Raw genomic sequence first — 19459 nt, 5'->3', positions numbered from 1 at the left:
CAACGTTCCAGCCACGCACAGCACTGCAGGAGCTAGCAAAAGCTGTGCTAAGCCAGGCAATAGTCTGCAGTGGACACCTCTCCGTGCTGATCCAGACATCACCCATGCCAGATGTTGCGAAGTACCTGATGCGTCGGGAGATGATTACCTCTGGCCTTCTCAAATTCGATGACCGCCCTGAAAATTATTGGGCATGGAGATCCTCTTTTCTTGCAGTCGTCAAAGAGCTGGACTTGAACTCAAGAGAGGAGTTTGATATCCTGTCAGTGGCTCGGACCTAAGTCAACAGAGCTGGCCAAAAGAATGCGAGCAGCGCGCATCCACAATACAGCTGCAGGGCTTGACATGGTATGGGAATGGCTCGAAAACAGCTATGGATCACCAGAAGTCATCGAACACCCTCTGTTTAAGAGAATAGAAGACTTCCCGAAGTTGTCTAACAGAGACAACCAGTTGTTACAGCAGCTCGGAGACCTCCTACTTGAAGTTGAGTTTGAAAAATCAGGTTTGGCAGTCCTTGACATGCCACGTGCAGTCAATCCAATTGTTGAAAAACTCCCATACGGCTTACAGGAGAAGTGGGTCAGTCAGGGGTCGAGGTACAAAGAAGAGTACCGAGTTCCCTTCCCCCCATTCAGCTTCTTCTCTCAGTTCATTCGCAGCCAGGCTAAAACAAAAAATTATCCAAGCTTCATCTTCACGTCCAACACACAAAGCCACTTTAAATCCCCAAAGCCCACCAAGACACCTGTGTCAGTAAGAAAGACAGAGGTCCTACTCCTTCAAGTGCATCAGAGAAAAAGCCGGATGATCCAGCGAAGTTCTGCCCGATGCATAACAAGCCGCACCCTCTGAAGAGGTGCCGTACTTTCAGAGGAAAACCACTGGAAAAGCGCAGAACTTACCTCAGAGAGAAAAACATCTGCTTTAAGTGCTGCTCTTCAACAACACACATGGCAAAGGATTGCAAAGATGTCATCAAGTGCATAGAATGTAGCAGTGACAGGCACTCAGCAGCACTACATCCTAGGTCCAGCACCATGGTTCTCTGCCAGTTTAGAGACTGCAACAGAGCAAGGCGGGGAGCTCAGTGGAAGGTCATGCTCAAAAATATGTCTAGTCAGCCTGAACAGGCAGTTCCGATGTATGCTGTTTTAGATGACCAAAGTAACCGGTTCCTGGCACGACCAGACTTCTTTGAGCTCTTCAATGTGAGAGGAGGTGCAGTCCCCTACACATTGAAGACCTGCTCTGGCATAGTGGAAACAGCAGGAAGGAGAGCGACAAACTTTGCCATTGATGGGCAAGTGCGGCTCACTTTACCTACACTCGTTGAGTGTGATATGCTCCCAGACGACAGGACTGAGATCCCCACTCCAGAAGTAACACGCCACCATGAACATCTGAGGCTTGTGGCAGACAAGATACCTCCACTCAACCCTAAAGCCCAGATCCTGATCCTCTTAGGGAGAGACATCCTGAGAGTCCACAAAGTGCGACAGCAATACAATGGAAAGAACAATGAACCCTTTGCACAAAGACTGGACCTAGGATGGGTTATTGTGGGGGACGTTTGTCTGGGGAGGGCCCACAAGCCTAGCAGTGTGAGCATTTACAAGACAAACGTAATGCTAAATGGTCGGAGCCCTATTCTCAGTCCCTGTTCAAACAACTTTCAAGTCAAAGAAAAAGCTGTCATGTCAGCACAAACTCCATCTCTCCAGAGTGGCAAAGAAGATTCAGCTCTTGGTAGCACTGTCTTCAATCAGACTCCAGACGATGACAAGCCAGGCCAGTCTATTGAAGATCAAGCCTTCCTCGCTCTCATGGATCAACAGGTCTTCATCGACGAGACAAATAGTTGGGTTGCACCGCTACCCTTTCGCACTCCATGCCACTGTCTCCCCAACAACTACACGCAAGCATCAAAACGACTCTCCTCCCTGAGACGCAGGGGGTGCAGAACGATGGTACTTACCTATATTTGGAGTCTACCACCCACAGAAGCCGGGGAAGATAAGAGTGGTTTTCAACTCAGGCGCAAAGCAGGATGGGATCTCCCTGAATGACGTGCTGCTAAGCGGTCAACACTCTGCTAGGTGTTCTTGTGCGCTTCCGTAGGGAACGCATTGCAATCACAACTGACATCCAACAGATGTTTTATTGTTTCAAGGTTCGAGAAGACCATCGTGATTATCTGCGTTTCCTGTGGTACGAGGAGAACAACCTAGACAAAGAGGTCAGAGAGTTCAGAATGAAGGTGCATGTCTTTGGCAACAGCCCCTCCCCTGCTGTGGCCACTTACTGGCTTAGGCGAGTTGTCCAGCAGTGTGAGTGATGAGTGATGAGTACGGCACTGACTGCAAGCAATTTGGGATGAGGAACTTCTACGTTGATGATGGTAAATGGTAAATGGACTGTACTTATATAGCGCCTTTTTAGTCGTTACGACCACTCAAAGCGCTTTACATCACATGTCATTCACCCTTTCACACACATTCATACACTGATGGCAGGGGCTACCACGCAGGGTGCCAACCTGCTCATCAGGGGAATCTAACCATTCATTCACATTCATACACCGTTGGCACAGCAACGGGAGCAATTTGGGGTTAAGTGTCTTGCCCAAGGACACATCGACATGTGGACTGGAGGAGCCGGGAATCGAATCACCAATCTTCCAATTGGAGGATGACCGCTCTACCTCCTGAGCCACAGCCGCCCCTAATGATGATGTGGATTGTGGGAAGCAAGCATCTAGTTTCCAGAGTGATCCATAAATGTGTGACTTGCAAGAGACTGAGAGGAAGGTTGACGGAGCAGAAAATGTCTGACCTACCTGCCGATAGGCTTACTTTCATGCACGTAGGTCTGGATGTCTTTGGACCTTGGTCAATCACCTCACGCCAAACCAGGGGAGGCAGCGCCGAAAGCAAATTGGGCAGTTCTGTTTACGTGCATGAGTACCCGCGCTATGCACATTGAAACAATAGAATCCATGTCCACATCTTCATTCATCAATGCTCTGCAGAGATTCTCTGCTGTCCGAGGGCCCTCCAAGCAACTCCGCTCTGACACAGAAGACTCTGGGCTCAAGAAGTATCTTGCCCATTAAGAGTGCACCTGGACTTTCAACCCGCCCCATTCTTCCCACATGGGCAGCTCATGGGAGATGATAGGGACAGCTCCTCTCACTCATGAAGTACTCACGACACTGATGGCAGAGGTCATGGCCATGATGAATGCCAGGCCGCTGGTACCGGTGTCAGTGGACCCAGAAATGCCTACTCTCTTAACACCTGCCATGCTGTTGACCCAAAAGATCAGTCCTCTGCTACCCCCTCATGGAGACTTCGATCAGAAAAATCTGCATAGAAATCAGTGGAGACAAGTACAGTGCCTAGCAGACACGTTCTGGAAGCACTGGAGAATGGAGTACTTGGCCACGCTCCAGAAACGCAGAAAATGGACGGAGGATAAGCCAAACGTTCAAGAGGGAGACGTCGTCCTCCTCAGAGACAATCAGACCAAACGCAATGAGTGGCCTGTTGGAGTCATCCAGAAGACTTTCCCCAGTGCTGATGGAAGAACACGTAAGGTCGAAGTGAGAATCTTCAGTCAAGGTACTCTCAAGGTTTTCCTTAGGCCCATCTCAGAAGTTGTTCTCCTTCTGTCAAAGGATGCTTGATTATCTTAAGGGGCCCCTAACATGTTGTGTTTTGGGTAATAGTGGTATAACAGGGTCATACCAGGTGGGGAGTGTTCAGCTCTTTCAGTTTGCTCAACAGCACCTCCTACAGACACCTTTTCACATTACTTACCCCAGTCGTATTTTCCTTTCAGTTCACTTCTGTTTTTGGTCATGCTACAACATGCCATGTGCTGCTCTCATTTCTAGTTGACAAGCCCGGGTGAATATACGTCTGTAAGTAGTAATTCATTGTCTCATTAATGTTTATTGATGATACCTGTTTCATAGTTCATTTGCGTTTCACTCTGTGGCAGAGATGTAACGTTTGCTGCTAATCAGCTCTCGTCATGTAGCTTATTTTGATAGCCTTTAGCATTAGGCTGCAGTTTATTGTGTGTGATGCTGGCTTGGAGGCCTTTGTTGTGAGCTAATGCTGATTTAGTTCTCCTGTTCATTGTTAAAAAAGTTAAATACTTACAACTAAACATTATTTAGTACACACTGTAACATTCATTCATGTGTATTTCATGTCATTGCAGTTCTACAAAAAAAAATTAAAAGAAGGAAAGAAAAGAGAATCAGAAAACTAATCAAGACTTTGCCTTCAAACTGAAATCAGTCTCCTCCTGGTCTTTTTTCCCACCTTCTGATGTTAACTGTCTGCCTAGCTTTGCAAGGATGGCTTTACGCACAGTGAGGGCAGAACACCTTAAGACAGCTGGTCCTCCTTTCTACAATACCTTCAACACTGATCACTCTTTACACAAATGGCTCGGACATAAATGGAAGTTTTAGTATTCTTGTCGATGTTTTAAATTGTATTTGTTGTTTTTGTATTTTTCTCTTTTTATGCTCTAAACATCTACAAGAAAACACAATGTGGAGTTTGTCCCATCAAACCTGTTTGTCTGGTTCTGTCTGTTTTGTATATTGTGTAACTATTCAAAAAATAAAGTAAAATTAAATGTAAAACATCAGGTACTGATGTTGAGGCATACCAGAGGTGGTTCCTTTGAGTGAAGGGTGAGCTGAGATGAAGACCTGCATCATGGGGGACAGCTGGACCATCATTTGTATGCCCACCTTGGTGTTGATGACGATGTAGAAAGATGATGGCCTGAAGGCACTCAGCTCAGCTGGAGTGGTCAGAAGATTTAAAAAATCGATGTTACAACAACTTGTTCAATTAGTCATAGAAATACTGTATTCACATTGCTGTATTCTTTTTCTCAGTATTGCATTAGGTAAAGGCACTGAGATTGAAGTTTCTCTACATGTAAGAATATAGTCATTGTCATGTTCAATTATTGATCTTGTTGATCCAGTTGCTCTGTTCATTTATCATCTGATGAAAATTTGAAACTCTTTTGATGTAATGATTTTTACACTCCACTTGAGATGAATGGATCAGAACTCAACCAATAAGTCTCAACTGTCTGTGAGTGTTGTTTTTTTTAAAGGAACAGCTGTTTATAGCATGCTGTGTGTATTCTGTAATATCATTTGTAATAACTCACGTGTAAACAGTGGAAGCTGAGACACAATCTGGTTCACATAGACCTGCCCAGATTCCTGAATTTTCAGAACCTGTCAATTTGAAGAAAAACACAAATTAGATGATGATGACGATAATGTGCTCTGAAGTGAATGAAACAAAACTGTGTGTGTGCGTGTGCGTGTGTGTGTGTGTGTGTGTAAAGCTTACCACAGAATTTCCGTATAAGGCCAGAGTTACAGCTCTGAGGCAGGTCCTACTGTCAGCCAGACCACACTTGACCAGATCCACCAGTACAGTGTATGCAGAGCCATTACTTTGCTGCAACACACATTGCAACTCATAACTTATACATTTGATATGTCTGTTCATCAAATACCAAATATGTTTCTTAGGATGTCTTTTAGATTAAACATAAAAACTTCATTTACATCAACATACCTGCATATATTTAAACTAGTGCACACATTCTTACAGTGCTGTATGTTGACAGCCACAATAAGAACTTACAGTCCACAGCACATCAGTTTCTTTTTTTTATCACTCAAATTTTATCGATTTTTATGATATAACAGCATAGAACATCAGTGTCAGTGGGTAACGTTGAATAACTTCATTCAGTCTCCAGTGGTGTCTCTGTAGTGAGACTTATACTCTGTCCATTTGTCCCATTTCAAATTAAATTCAGCTTGTTGGAATCTCAATATATGAGTACGTGTGTAAGTGGATCCTCTCAACTGTGTCCATCCAGTTCCCCAGATTGCCTTCTTGGCTGCTGCTAACAGTATTTTGACCAGGTATCTGTCCTCACTTTGCACATTTTCCCTTGTCAGGTTACACAAGTATAAAATCTCACATGACTTTGGTAGTTCATATACCAGTATTTTTATCAATTCCAACCATACATCATTCCAATAATTTCTAATTTAAGTACGTTCCCAAAATACATTATGATCAACGTTCTGCTCCCCACACCGTCTCCAGCATGTTTGTTGTGTATGCGAAAATTTGCTTTTTGTTTTAGGAGTAATGAAGAACCTGATTATATTCTTCCAGCAAAATTCTTTCCACATCCTGGAGCTGGTGGTGGTTCGCTGTACATCACATATGTTAAACCAGTCCTCTTCTGTTAGTGGTATTTTACTCTCTAATCCATCTGTCTCGAATATACAGTGTGGAGGTTCCTCTGTTATTCTCTAGACCTTGGTACAATGCTGAAATCACTCTCCCAGTATTATTTCTTTTTTTTTGATCAAGGTTTTTTTTTTTGTGATCAACTTTTTATTGACACCATGTAGGCCATTCAAACAAAAGCGTACACTTTGCTCATTATATATGTGCAAGAAAACAGGTGTTTACAAAATAGTGTGCAGAGTATTCATCAAATGGTGCCTTTAGAGAAAAAAGAAACAAGGAAAAAAACACCTATACAGCGAACGAGCTAAGAAACCCTCCTCCCCCCTCCCCATGCGCCCACCCAGCAGTCTCAAAACAAACAGGGAGGAAAAAACAAAAAACAAACAAAAAAAACCACAACAAAACAAACACCTTGTCTACTCGTCCCCTACTGGAGCTCTATCTGGTTCCTGTGTGACTGAGGTCATCATATTAGAAATCTGTTCAGCCGATTCCTTCCAGAGGTTAACAGTCTTAAGTTTTGCCTTGTTTATTCTTGCTGTAGAGAGCTCAAGCATGACTATATCAAGGAAGTATGCCAGCCATTTCCGTATAGAAAGTGAATGTGGAGGTAGCCATCGTTGGACTATGATTTTCTTGGCAGCTGTTGAGCCAGCCAGCCAAATTTTCCTCTGTCTTTCGATCATCTCTAACTTAGAGTCATTATTCAATAACCAGACAATGGGATTAACTGGAATTGGGCACCCTATTAGATCAGATATTGTTGCTGCTATTTTATGCCAAAAAGCATGTACTTCTTCACATTCCCAGACCATGTGTAAGAAGGTCCCGGTTAGTTCAGGTTCACAAAAGGTACAATAAGGGTTGGGAATGGCTTTAGTAATGTATCTTTTCTGAGGGGTCCAATATGTCCTATGGCATATATTAAAGTGGATATGCTGATGATTTGGGTTTTTAGAACAGTGAAAGATGTTATCCCAAACTGCCTCCCAATCAATTGCATTCTCCTCAACATTTAAATCTCTTTCCCATGTCTTAATTATTGGAAGATCACCTGTTGCTGTCTGCAACAACCTTGTATAGACCCTGGACACTACTCTTCTCGCAGGGAAATCAAAAAAGCACTTAAAGATTGGGTGGGCCTCAGGGACTTTCCCCCATGCTACTCCATGACATTTGAGTGCTGATCTTAAGCACAGATAAATATAAAAAGATATCTTAGGAACATCAAAACTGGTTCTGAGCTCCTCAAAACTCAAGAAGCCCTTTTCATTGAAAAGTTGCTCCAGTGTGTAAACCCCCTTCTCACTCCATTGTTTGCACACAAAGGGTTTATTACCAGACAACAAGTGTGTGTTATGCCATAAGGGAGTATGTCTGTGCCACTTATTAGTATATCCCAAGTGTCCTTCTGCCTGTTTAAGATTAGCTACTGTGTTAGTGATAATAGGGCCATAGGTGATCAAACACTTTTTCAGGCAGACACCTGCAAAGGCAAAGTCTTGTAGTCTTATGGGTCCAATAAGTTGTTGTTCTATTTCTCTCCATGGGACAGTAGATGAGGGGTCCATCCACACCCTAAGGGCACGTAACTGGAAGGCCAAGTGATACATTTTAAAGTTGGGAAGCGCTAATCCTCCATTACTTGTGGCCCGCTGTAAAGTAGGGAGTTTTAGTCTAGGTTGTTTATTGTTCCAAATGTACTGTCTAATTGAAAAGTCAAGTCTCTTCCAGTATTTTATTGGAGGAGGTAAGGGGATCATTGCACTTAAAAAATTCACACGGGGCAGAATGTTCATTTTAACCACCGCTATCCTGGACCTTAACGATGCTGGCAGAGCGGACCATTTGTTCAGGTCCCTTTGGACCTTGGCTAAAGTGGACTCATAGTTGTCTTGGACAATACGCTGCATTGACGTATGTATGATGATGCCCAGGTACGTAATTTTGTTTTGGATTGATATCTTATGACTGATAGGTAGGTTTGCTGGTTTGTTATTTAATTTAAGCAAATTAGACTTATCCCAGTTGATTTTATAACCAGAGATCGAGCCAAATTCACTGAAGACCTGAAGAATTTTGGGCATAGAGTCCTCAAGGTCGGATATATACAGTAAGATGTCATCTGCAAATAACGATATTGAGCTGTTGCATGATTTCAGTGGGAAGCTACAAATTTTGTTTTTCCTTATAGCTTGGGCCAGTGGTTCCAGAGAGATTGCAAACAACACATGTGACAGTGGGCATCCCTGTCGGGAGCCCCGTTCAATGGGAATTGGCTGTGAGTGTAAACCATTGGTTGAAACAATAGCTGTGGGGTTTGCATACAGTGTATGCACCAACCTAATGAATTTAGATCCAAGACCTAATGTCTCCATTACTTGCCACAAATATTTCCACTCCAAGCGATCAAATGCTTTTTCAGCATCAAGTGATAAAACTGCTAACGGTGTCGGGAGGTTTCTGGCTTCCTCTATTACGTGCAGTAATTTACGTATATTATCTGCTGCATGGCGTTTGGGTATGAAGCCCGTTTGATCAGGATGGACTATCTTCTCAATAAAGGCAAGGCAAGGCAAGGCAGTTTTATTTATATAGCGCATTCCATACACAATGGCAATTCAATGTGCTTTACATAAAACAGAAAAACATGTAATTTGAGAAACTTAAAACACACAATTAACCCCCACCCCCATAATAAAAACAAAGTACAGAAAAATAGAAAGACATAAATAAAATGATTGCAGCATAAAATAATAAATTAGCTTTAAAATCATTAAAAGGACATAGAGTGCAAATGAAAGATTAAAATGTAAAGTGCTTTAAAAGAGCTCAATCGTAAGCACAGGAGAAGAGAAATGTTTTTAACCTGGATTTAAAAGTGTTCACTGTTGGGGCTGATTTCAGTTCTGCTGGTAGTTTGTTCCAGTTGTGTGCAGCATAACAGCTAAAAGCTGCTTCACCATGTTTAGTTTGAACTCTGGGCTCAACTATCTGACCTGAGTCAGTAGATCTCAGAGCTCTACTGGGTTTATATTCTACTAACATGTCATTCATGTATTCAGGACCTAAACCATTCAGTGATTTGTAGACCAGTAGCAGAACTTTAAAATCTATTCTATAGCTGACTGGGAGCCAGTGTAAAGACTTTAGAACTGGAGTAATGTGCTCTGATCTCTTTGTTCTGGTCAAAACTCGAGCTGCAGCATTCTGAATGAGCTGCAGCTGTTTAATGCTTTTTTGTGGGAGTCCAGTCAGAAGACCGTTACAGTAGTCGAGTCTACTTGAGATGAAAGCATGAATCAACTTCTCCTGGTCTGTTTGAGACATAAAACCCTTCACTCTGGATATGTTCTTAAGCTGATAGAAGGCTGTTTTGGTGATTGATTTGATGTGACTGCTGAAAGTCAGATCTGAGTCTATCAGCATGCCAAGGTTTCGGACTTGGTCCGTAGTTTTTAGAGAGAGTGACTCCAGATGTTTACTGACAGCAATCCTCTTCTCTTTATTGCCAAAAACAATGACCTCAGTTTTGTCCTGATTTAATTGAAGGAAATTTTGGTTCATCCAATTAGTTACTTGCTCTAAACAGTGACACAATGACTGTATTGGACTGTAGTCATCTGGGGACAGTGCCAGGTATATCTGTGTGTCATCTGCATAACTGTGATAGTCTACATTAGAGTTCTGCAGAATTTGACCCAAGGGCAGCATATATAGACTGAACAGTAGGGGTCCAAGAACTGACCCCTGAGGAACTCCACATGTCATAGCCACTCGATCAGATTCATAACTTCCAATGGTCACAAAATAACTCCGCTCTTCCAAGTAGGACCTGAACCAGTCTAGGACTGTTCCGCTGAGTCCTGCCCAAGTTTCCAACCTGTTCAACAGTATACTGTGATCCACAGTGTCAAATGCAGCACTGAGATCCAACAGGACCAGAACTGACACCTTGCCTGAGTCAGTGTTCAACCATATGTCATTTAACACTCTAATAAGAGCTGTTTCTGTACTGTGGTTAGGTCGGAAACCTGATTGAAATTTGTCAAAAAGGCCACTGGAGTTCAAGAAATTACTGAGTTGATTAAAAACCACTTTCTCAACGATCTTGGCTATAAAAGGAAGATTTGAGATAGGTCTGTAGTTGGTTAACATGGAAGCATCCAGAGTTCTCTTTTTTAAGAGTGGCTTAATGGCAGCTACTTTTAGGAGTTTAGGAAACACACCTGATTTAAGTGAGCTATTTATTACTTGTCGCAAATCTGTTTGGACAGAGTTCACAATAGTTTTAAAGAAATCTGATGGCATTGTGTCCAGACAGCATGTTGATGGTTTTAGATGCTGCACTGTTTCCTCTATGGTTTTTTGGTCAACTGTTTTAAATTCTGACATTGCAGTTGAGTTATTCCTGGGAGGTCTGAGGGATTGCATCATTTTATTGTTTTGTTGATTTGTGTTGATATTTAACCTTATGGACTGGATTTTTTCACTGAAAAAGCAAGCAAATTCATTGCATTTTTCTGTGGAAAGGAGTTCTGGAGCTATCTGTTGAGGGGGGTTTGTAAGCTTATCAACTGTAGCAAACAGAGTACGAGTGTTGTTGATGTTCTTATTAATTATTTCAGAAAAATGTTGCTGTCTAGCTTTGAGTAACTCATATTTAAAATTACAAAGACTTTGTTTGTAGAGGTCAAGGTGAATTTGAAGTTTAGTTTTTCTCCACTTACGCTCTGCCTTCCTGCATGCTGTTTTTAAAGCCTTTATCATCATAGTGTTCCTCCATGGTGTTTTCTTTCTGCTCAAGGTTGTCTTAGTTTTAATAGGTGCAACAGCATCCATGACATTTGAGATTTTCCAGTTAAATTTATCCAGGAGTTCATCAACTGACTCTGCACTCGCAGTTGGTGACATAGCTATAGCCTCCATAAACTTTGCACTGGTATTCTCATTTATGTACCTTCTCCTAACAGACACAGAGGTTAACTGAACATTTGGAATGATCTGTAAGTCAAAGAACACACAGAAATGATCAGAAAGAGCCAAGTCCTTAACATCAACAGAAGAAATATCAACACCTTTAGAGATAACCAGATCCAGAGTGTGGCCTCGAGTGTGTGTGGGCCCTTTCACATGTTGCAAGAGGCCAAAAGTGTCAAGTAGAGCAGAGAGTTCTTTGGCATTACTGTCCATGTTATTGTCTACATGAATGTTAAAATCCCCTGTTATGATAAAAAAGTTGTAGTCAGTGCAGATAACTGACAGCAGTTCAGCAAACTCATCAATGAATTTTCCTGAGTATCTTGGAGGTCTATAAATGATTAAAAAAAGAACTTTTGGATCACCTTTTAATAAAAAACAGAGATGTTCAAAAGAGCTAAAATCACCTAATGTAATTTCCTTGCACTGAAATACAGATTTAAAGATGGCAGCAACTCCCCCGCCTTTCTTACCAGTTCGACACTTGTTCATAAAACTAAAATTTGTTGGTGCTGCCTCATTGAGAATAGCACAACAGCTACATTCAGTCAGCCATGTTTCACTAAGAAGTAAAAAATCAAGATCATAGGTCATAATGACGTCATTAACTAGCAGTGATTTGTTTGCTAGCGATCTGATACTGAGTAGAGCTAACCTTGTGGAGATAACAGGAGACACTGGTATATTTTGAGGTTGACATGCTATACTTAGTAAATTAGCAGATTTAATTGAACTCTTGTTATTTCTCACCAGTTTAACCATTCGTCTGTTACCTGTCATCACAGGGATTGAGAAAACTACCTGAACTCCATAGGGCCCTGACTTTTCCTGGGGGAGAACATAATTGGTATCAGTATTGCAGCCTGGACCCGGCACATATCAGTCAGACTCACAGATGATCTGAGTCAAAGGAGGTGGGGGGGCTCTGTGACTCTTGGATGATGGTTGTTTCCAGCGTGGTGGAATGGGAGGGGCTTGACGATGGGGGAAGTTGAGGGGAGAAAAAATGGGATTTGGGCGTGGTGTGAGTTGGATTCCAACATTGACAAGGTCATTCATCCTGTCGGTGAAATCCAGAAGTGGGGAGTCCTGACTGAGTGGAGAGAATGAAAGGCTGGTGGGTGAAAGTTGGGAGTCTCCAGGTGGGGCTAGGGGAGACTCCACTTGTCGGGTTGTTGGGGCTGGGGGAGACTCCACTTGTCGGGTTGTTGGGGCTGGGGGAGACTCCACTTGTCGGGTTGTCGGGGCTGGGGGAGACTCCTTCTGTTGGGTTGTTGGGGCTTGGGGCTGGGGGAGACTCCTCCTGTTGGGTTGTTGGGGCTGGGGGAGACTCCTCCTGTCGGGCTGTTGGGGCTGGGGGAGACTCCTCCTGTCGGGTTGTTGGGGCTGGGGGAGACTCCTCCTGTCGGGTTGTTGGGGCTGGGGGAGACTCCTCCTGTTGGGTTGTTGGGGCTGGGGGAGACTCCTCCTGTTGGGCTGTTGGGGCTGGGGGAGACTCCTCCTGTTGGGTTGTTGGGGCTGGGGGAGACTCCTCCTGTTGGGCTGTTGGGGCTGGGGGAGACTCCTTGTGTTGGGGCAAGGATGATGACATTAAATCCTCTCTCTGGGTGTGTTGACTTTCATGGTCAGTCCTTATCTCAGGCGGTAACAATTCTTCTCCAGAACGCTGTCTTATCTGTTGTTTTGGATTGTCTTGTCTTGTCTTGTCCTTGGCAGGGACTGCTGGTGACTGACGCACAAAATCAAAAATGTTGTAGCTTAACAGCTGTACTCCTGACTTGTTAAGGCAAAATCCATCTGCCTTAAAGAGGTGTCTGCGTTCCCAAAAAATGTTGAAATTGTCAATAAAATTCACTGATTGAGCAGCACACGTATCTTTGAGCCATCTGTTGAGCATCATCAGCCTGCTGAATCTCTCGTCTCCTCGCCGAACTGTCGGTAGAGGTCCACTGATAAACACCTCAGTATTCAGACATCCAACTTTGTTCAGCAGATCATTAAAATCCCGTTTCAATACCTCTGATTGTTGCTTGATAACATCAAGCGCTCCTGTGTGTATGACGAGAGATTTCACTGTCGGATGCTCAGCAGTGATTTCCAGAATTTTCTCTGAGATATCGGACACCATGTCGTTGGTAAAACAGAGTACTTTAGTGTTTTTGTTGAAAAAGTGTTTTATCATATTCACAGATCCGTCACCCACTATCAGTGTCTGAGGCCCAGTGGTTAGCTCTTTCTGCGGCCTTTTAGTTTTTGATTTAGCCACATACCTTTCTCTGGTGCTGGAAGATGACCTTTCTTTTGGGGAGTCAGGGTCTTGTAAAAGTGGAGCAAATCTGTTCTCTAGTAGAATCCCTGTGTCTTGGGTCGGTTTGTTCTTACTTTTTGTTTTTGCCACAGTCCACGGCTGTTTTCTCCTTGGTACTGGGGTTGAAGAGACCCTCCTTTGCGATAGCAGTGCAGGCCACTCAGTTTCATCACGAGCCTCCGGGTGCTGGGTTCTGCCTGTTAACCGTCTTCCCATATCTAAGGGAAGCGATGATTTATTCTTTGGCCTTGCACCAAGAGAGTTCCAGGGAGGACTACTGGTTGATTTACTGCCGTAACCACCAGCCTCCTGCTTCTTGGTGGTGCTAATTAGCTGTCTGTTAGCCTGCTCCTGTCCACTGATTTGGGTCATCTGTAGAGTGGTTTCATTCCCATATTGTCCATTTACCTCCACGTTGACTTCAAGTCGCTGAATTTTCGTCTCCAGTACCGCTATCTTCTGGAGAAGTTTGTGGTAATCATCCGTGGAAAAGGGAGGCATCTTGCTGCTAATTAGCTTAGCTTAGCTGAGCTCCTCAATCCCCGTCACTATAGTGCAGGCTTGTGCTGCTGATAGGCCACACTCACGAAGTAAAAGAGTTTAAATAATAATGGTAGCCTTGAGATACTTTCATAAATTAAGTTCCCAGTGATGTAGAAGTATCCAGGACCCGCTTTCCATAAATTTTGTAGCAAAAGGACAGGATTTCAATGGAAAAAAGAAAAGTAAAGCGGAGAGCAAAGAGCGGAGCGTCTGCACTCAAGCAAAGCAGGAAGGGGATTAGACAGATTGTCTAATCTTAGACAATCTGTCCTTGGTCCAATGAAGATGATGCACTATTTTAAACTGAACCACAGTATGTCTGAGGCATATTGAGGAAGAGTAGATTCGCTGTATGATTTTTTGCCATATTTCTTCTGGAATCGTTTCATCTAGGTCTGTTTCCCAGACTGTTCAGCTTATGTGTATTAAGCAATGTGTAAATTTAAAATTTAAAATAGTTTCAAGCAGAGATACAGGAGGTCTCAATGGGAAATAGTCAGACTTAGAAGCCACACAATTCCTAAGCTGTAGATACCTGTAGAGATATGATTTATGAAGATCATATTTCTGTTGTAACTGTATGAAAGAGGCAAACCCGTGTTCAATTTAGAGGTCAGATAGTGCACCTATACCATTTCTTGCCCAGACATTGAAAGCTTCATCAATCATTGATGGGACAAACATATGATTCCTTATCAGTGGTGTAGCATGTGAAAGATCGGTGAGGTTAAAGGTCCTTCTAAACTGGTTCCAGATTTTAATTGAATGGATAACAATTGGGTTAGTAGTGAAGGCTGATATCGGCTGTGCGAAAGGTAATTTGGAACATAATAAAGCTACTGGGGAAGTAGATCCAATGGATGCCCTCTCTAACACCATCCATTCAGTACTATTGACATACGTGCCATCATTTCTTATCCAATACAACAATGCTCTTATATTGGCAGCCCAATAGTAATATATAAAGTTTGGAAGTGCCATACCTCCCATTACGCGAGGTCTCTGCAATATATTTTTATTAATCCTGGGCTGTCTTTTGTGCCATATAAAGGATGAAATCTGACTATTTAACTTTTCTAACAAAAAAGATTTTGTTAGAAAAATAGGAAGACATTGAAATAAATAAATAAACTTAGGAAGAACATTCATCTTAATCGTATTAATCCTCCCCCCTAAGGAGATAGGCTGAGGGTCCCAGCGCTCCAGGTCTTGTTTAAGATTACATAAGAGGGGGTGATAACTAGCCTTATAAAAATCCTTGTGGTTACGTGTGACCCATATACCTAAATATTGAATTTTTTAGGGCTGATTTTAAAGGGGGATGACCCAAAGTATGATTTGTCCACAGGAGAGATAGGCATAAGTTCACTTTTCTGAAGGTTAACTTTATAGCCAGATATTTTTCAGAACTTTGTGAGTAGAGTCAATATTTCAGGAAGACTTGAGAGGGGGTCCAATATAAATAATAACATGTCATCTGCATAGAGTGAAACTTTATGCTCTGAACCCGCCCGGTGTATCCCCTTGATGGTGGAGCACTGCTTCAGGGCTAATGCAAGTGGCTCAAATGCAACAGCAAACAGGAACGGTGAAAGAGGGCATCCCTGCCTTGTGCCTCGCTTCAGCTCAAAGTAGGTGGATAAGTTATTATTGGTGCGTACTGCAGCCACTGGGAGCATGTATAGGATTCTGATCCAGGAGATGAATTTAGGGCCGAAATTAAATGCTTCTAAAGTCTTGAAGAGATAGTCCCACTCCACCCGATCAAACACTTTTTCAGCATCAAGTGCGAGCATCACCTCAATATTCCCAGGATCGGGTGGAGTGGGACAATAAAGGATATTAAATAAACGCCTAATATTGAAAAATGAATAACGATTTTTTATAAATCCTGTCTGGTCGGATGAAATAATAGAGGGGACAATGTTTTCAAGGCGACGTGCCAAAATCGTAGCAAGAATCTTTGCATCTATATTCAGCAGCGAAACAGGGCGGTATGAACTGCAATTGAGGGTTTTTTTTTATCCTTTTTACGTAATAGAGAGATGACTGCTTGACACATGGTTAGGGGTAAGGAATTGGTGACTACAGATTCTTCAAATACTAACAATAACAGAGGAGATAACTGATCGGACATGGTTTTAAAAAATTCGGTTGGGAAACCATCTGGTCCTGGAGATTTGCCACTTTGCATGGCACTAATTGCTGACGCTATCTCCTTGACTGAAAAATCCCTTTCCAGTTCAGCAGTGAGTTCTACATCTACAGAAGGCATTTTCAGGGATTTAAAAAAGTCTTCTAGGGCAGAGGGATTGGTGGGTACATCCGAAGTATATCATAATTGGTAGAATTTCCTGAAACAGGAATTGATTTTCTCATTGTCAGTGCACTTTAAACCATGTTCATCGTTAACTGCAGGGATAGTTTGGTTAGCAGTTCTTTGGCGTAGCTGGTGCGCGAGCGCTCAACCGGACTTTTCCCCATGTTCATAATAACCATGTCTTGATTTGGAAATAAGGTATTCAGCCTGTAGGGTGGACAGGAGATCAAACTCTGTCTGTGATGACAAGCGTTTTTTAATTGTATCTGCCGACGATGAATGGCTGTGCAGCCTGTCTAATATCTCATCTGTTAATTTTTTAATATGCTCAGTACTATGAAATTATTTGACCCCTTAAATATGCTTTTAGCGACTCCCATACAGTAGAAGGCGACATCCCTGTGGTTTGATTGATGTCAAGAAATATTTTAATTTCAGATGATATGAACTTGGTAAACTCATCTTCTGAAAGAAGCAAGGGGTTAAACCGCCATGGACGGTATATTGATTGTGTATTAGGAATATACATTTTCATAATTAAGGGACCATGATCCGAAACAACCATAGCTCCATAGTCACATTCTTTCGTAAGATGCAGAATTCTTTTGTCCAAGAAAAAAGAATCAATGCGTGAATACGTCTTATGAACCAGGGAAAAGAAAGAGTATGCCCTGGAGGTGGGGTTGCGAAACCACCACACATCCGCCACGCCAAAGGTCCTCAAAAAGAGCTGAATAGAGTGTGCTGACTTCGACAGGGATGCCCTCCTAGAAATACTCCTATCCAAAAGAGGAGAAAGTGTACAGTTAATGTCACCACCAAGTATAAGATAATGTGTCGTCATATCTGGTAAGCGAGAAAAAACATTGGTGAAGAATGAAGGGTCATCCCAGTTCGGGGCATAAATACAGGCTAGAATAACTGGGAGTGTGTAAATTTTTCCTACCACGATGACATATCGCCCTGCAGAGTCAGTTTGCACATGAGATACCGTGAACTGTACATTTTTACTAATCATAATAGCAACGCCCCTAGTCTTAGAGCAGAAATTGGATTGATACACCTGACCAGCCCAGCCCCTAACAAGGCGAGAGCTATCACAAGAACGTATATGGGTCTCTTGCAAGAATGCAATATCTACATTGAGCTGTTTTACGTGCGAGAATATCTTTTTAAATTTCACTGGATGATTAAGTGATTTGACATTCCAACTTATGAAGTTAACAGGGAAACCATCATAACCTCTTGTGTTGTTTATATTGGCCACAATGTGTATACAGGGAAATGAGCACCATATATGAAACCCAAAGACACCGAGACACAATAACAAAGACAAACAAAAGTAAAAATCTGGCGGAATAGCTTCAGTTCGTAATTAGGTCCAGTACCCACCCACTTCCTATCACCAACACGAACGAAGGTGATTACAACATCCCTCAAAAAAAAATCCACACATTAAGTGTTTGTGGGTGGGGACTGTAAAGCTAAGCACTTGGGCTCCCGTCGAGCCTCCAACATAAAAAAAATAAGGAATAGTAAAGTGCAGAGTGATAAGTTTTTAACTGTAATGCAAAGTAAACTTAAGTTATGATTTTTGGGAGAGGATATCTTAATCATGTTGAGTAGCTAAACTATACAACATTAATTCCCACCCCTCAATAAACATTGTATGCCATCAAGTGTAATGTCTCTTAGAAACAACCAGCTATGGCTGACCAATTTAACCCATCGTAATAATCAGAAACTAAAATAAAACTCCCACCTCCGGGAGAGCTTTGACCACGTACTGCGGAAGCGGGGGACATCGAGTCCGAGTGGGCTATGTTCTGTGCCTCCATTGTGGCTGGTGGCTGACCGGAGCTGTGGCCCAGGGATTAAAGCAAAAAAAAATCCAGAGCCTGAACTTTTTTAGACTTGTGCACTTGACTCTACACGCCACTACGTTGGTTGATCGATTGGAAACCGGTTTACTTTTTGGAGTGTTTGCACACGACACAGGCCTTGTTTTTGATGTTGGTGGTAATCTGTGGCGTGTACACATTCGCAAGGTCAAAATGATTGCAGACTAAGGTGCAACACCAAGAAAGGCCAATAGGTGGCAATAGTAGTCCAACACACTACAATATGCTACATGTAGCATTTAGGATTTCTTTTGATATCAAGTTTCGCTGCTAATCTTTGTCTTTGACAGGTTACAAAATGGCCTACAATCACAAGGTGACATGTTATAAGGATATGTGAAATTGGAAGGCAGGCATTTGAAGAATAAGATTTATTTGCAACCATTTAATTTAAGGTATTCAAAAAAGGACAATGATTCTCTTTTTAAGTTTTAATTCAACAGTTTCAACATATTTGAACTTTCTTTAAAATAAATAGTGGCAAATTAAATACTAAGAAATTACTACGTTCGAAAATCAAGTCTATAAATAACATAAAAAATATCAACTTCTACATGAAGTAGTAACAAATCAGGTACAATTTCCGTAAATTCCGGACTACAGAGCGCACCTGATTAAAAGCTGCATGCTCTAATTTTAGAAAAAAAATCAATTTTGTACTTGTACAAGCCGCACCGGATTTTAAGCCGCAGGTGTCCCACGTTGTAACATGAGATATTAGCGAGGGTTGGTCCCCCCCCCCCCCCTCTGACTACAGACATTTAGCGCGCACTAGGCAATCATACCATGCCCACGCACGTTTGCCCCCTACAGTCCGGATTATTTGGCTAGTGTGAGTGCAAGTGTACCCTGCTTGAGGGAGGCAATTTTCCCGGGAATCCCGGGAAATCTACGATGTTTTAAAAGGCAACACTAGCTGAGCCCTGGTCATTTCAAGCAACACTAAATGCAACGTGGAGACATTATGCATATGGGTTCCCAATCCGACCATTTATTGTGTATTATGTTGTCATTATTAAGACAAAAGAACTCAATCTATGTCCATGGACATTATAATGAATAGGCTATAGGCTTAATATTAGTT

General features: G+C 42.4%; 1 protein-coding gene across 1 annotated transcript in view; it reads right to left on the bottom strand.

Moving 5' to 3' along the window:
• The window catches only part of LOC128361226 (mucin-5AC-like), a 62989-nt gene that overhangs the window by 24257 nt on the left and 19273 nt on the right, over positions 1 to 19459 (bottom strand). Inside the window, exons 10-12 of the mRNA XM_053321639.1 lie at positions 5397 to 5507; positions 5209 to 5278; positions 4690 to 4827 (exon numbers count right to left, since the gene is read on the bottom strand). Of these exons, the coding sequence (XP_053177614.1) occupies positions 4690 to 4827; positions 5209 to 5278; positions 5397 to 5507 (319 nt within the window). The remainder of the gene's footprint in view (positions 1 to 4689; positions 4828 to 5208; positions 5279 to 5396; positions 5508 to 19459) is intronic.

The sequence above is a fragment of the Scomber japonicus genome, chromosome 1 (genome assembly GCF_027409825.1).
Source record: "Scomber japonicus isolate fScoJap1 chromosome 1, fScoJap1.pri, whole genome shotgun sequence".
Taxonomy (NCBI): Eukaryota; Metazoa; Chordata; class Actinopteri; order Scombriformes; family Scombridae; genus Scomber; species Scomber japonicus.
This window is presented reverse-complemented; position numbering and strand designations above follow the sequence as displayed.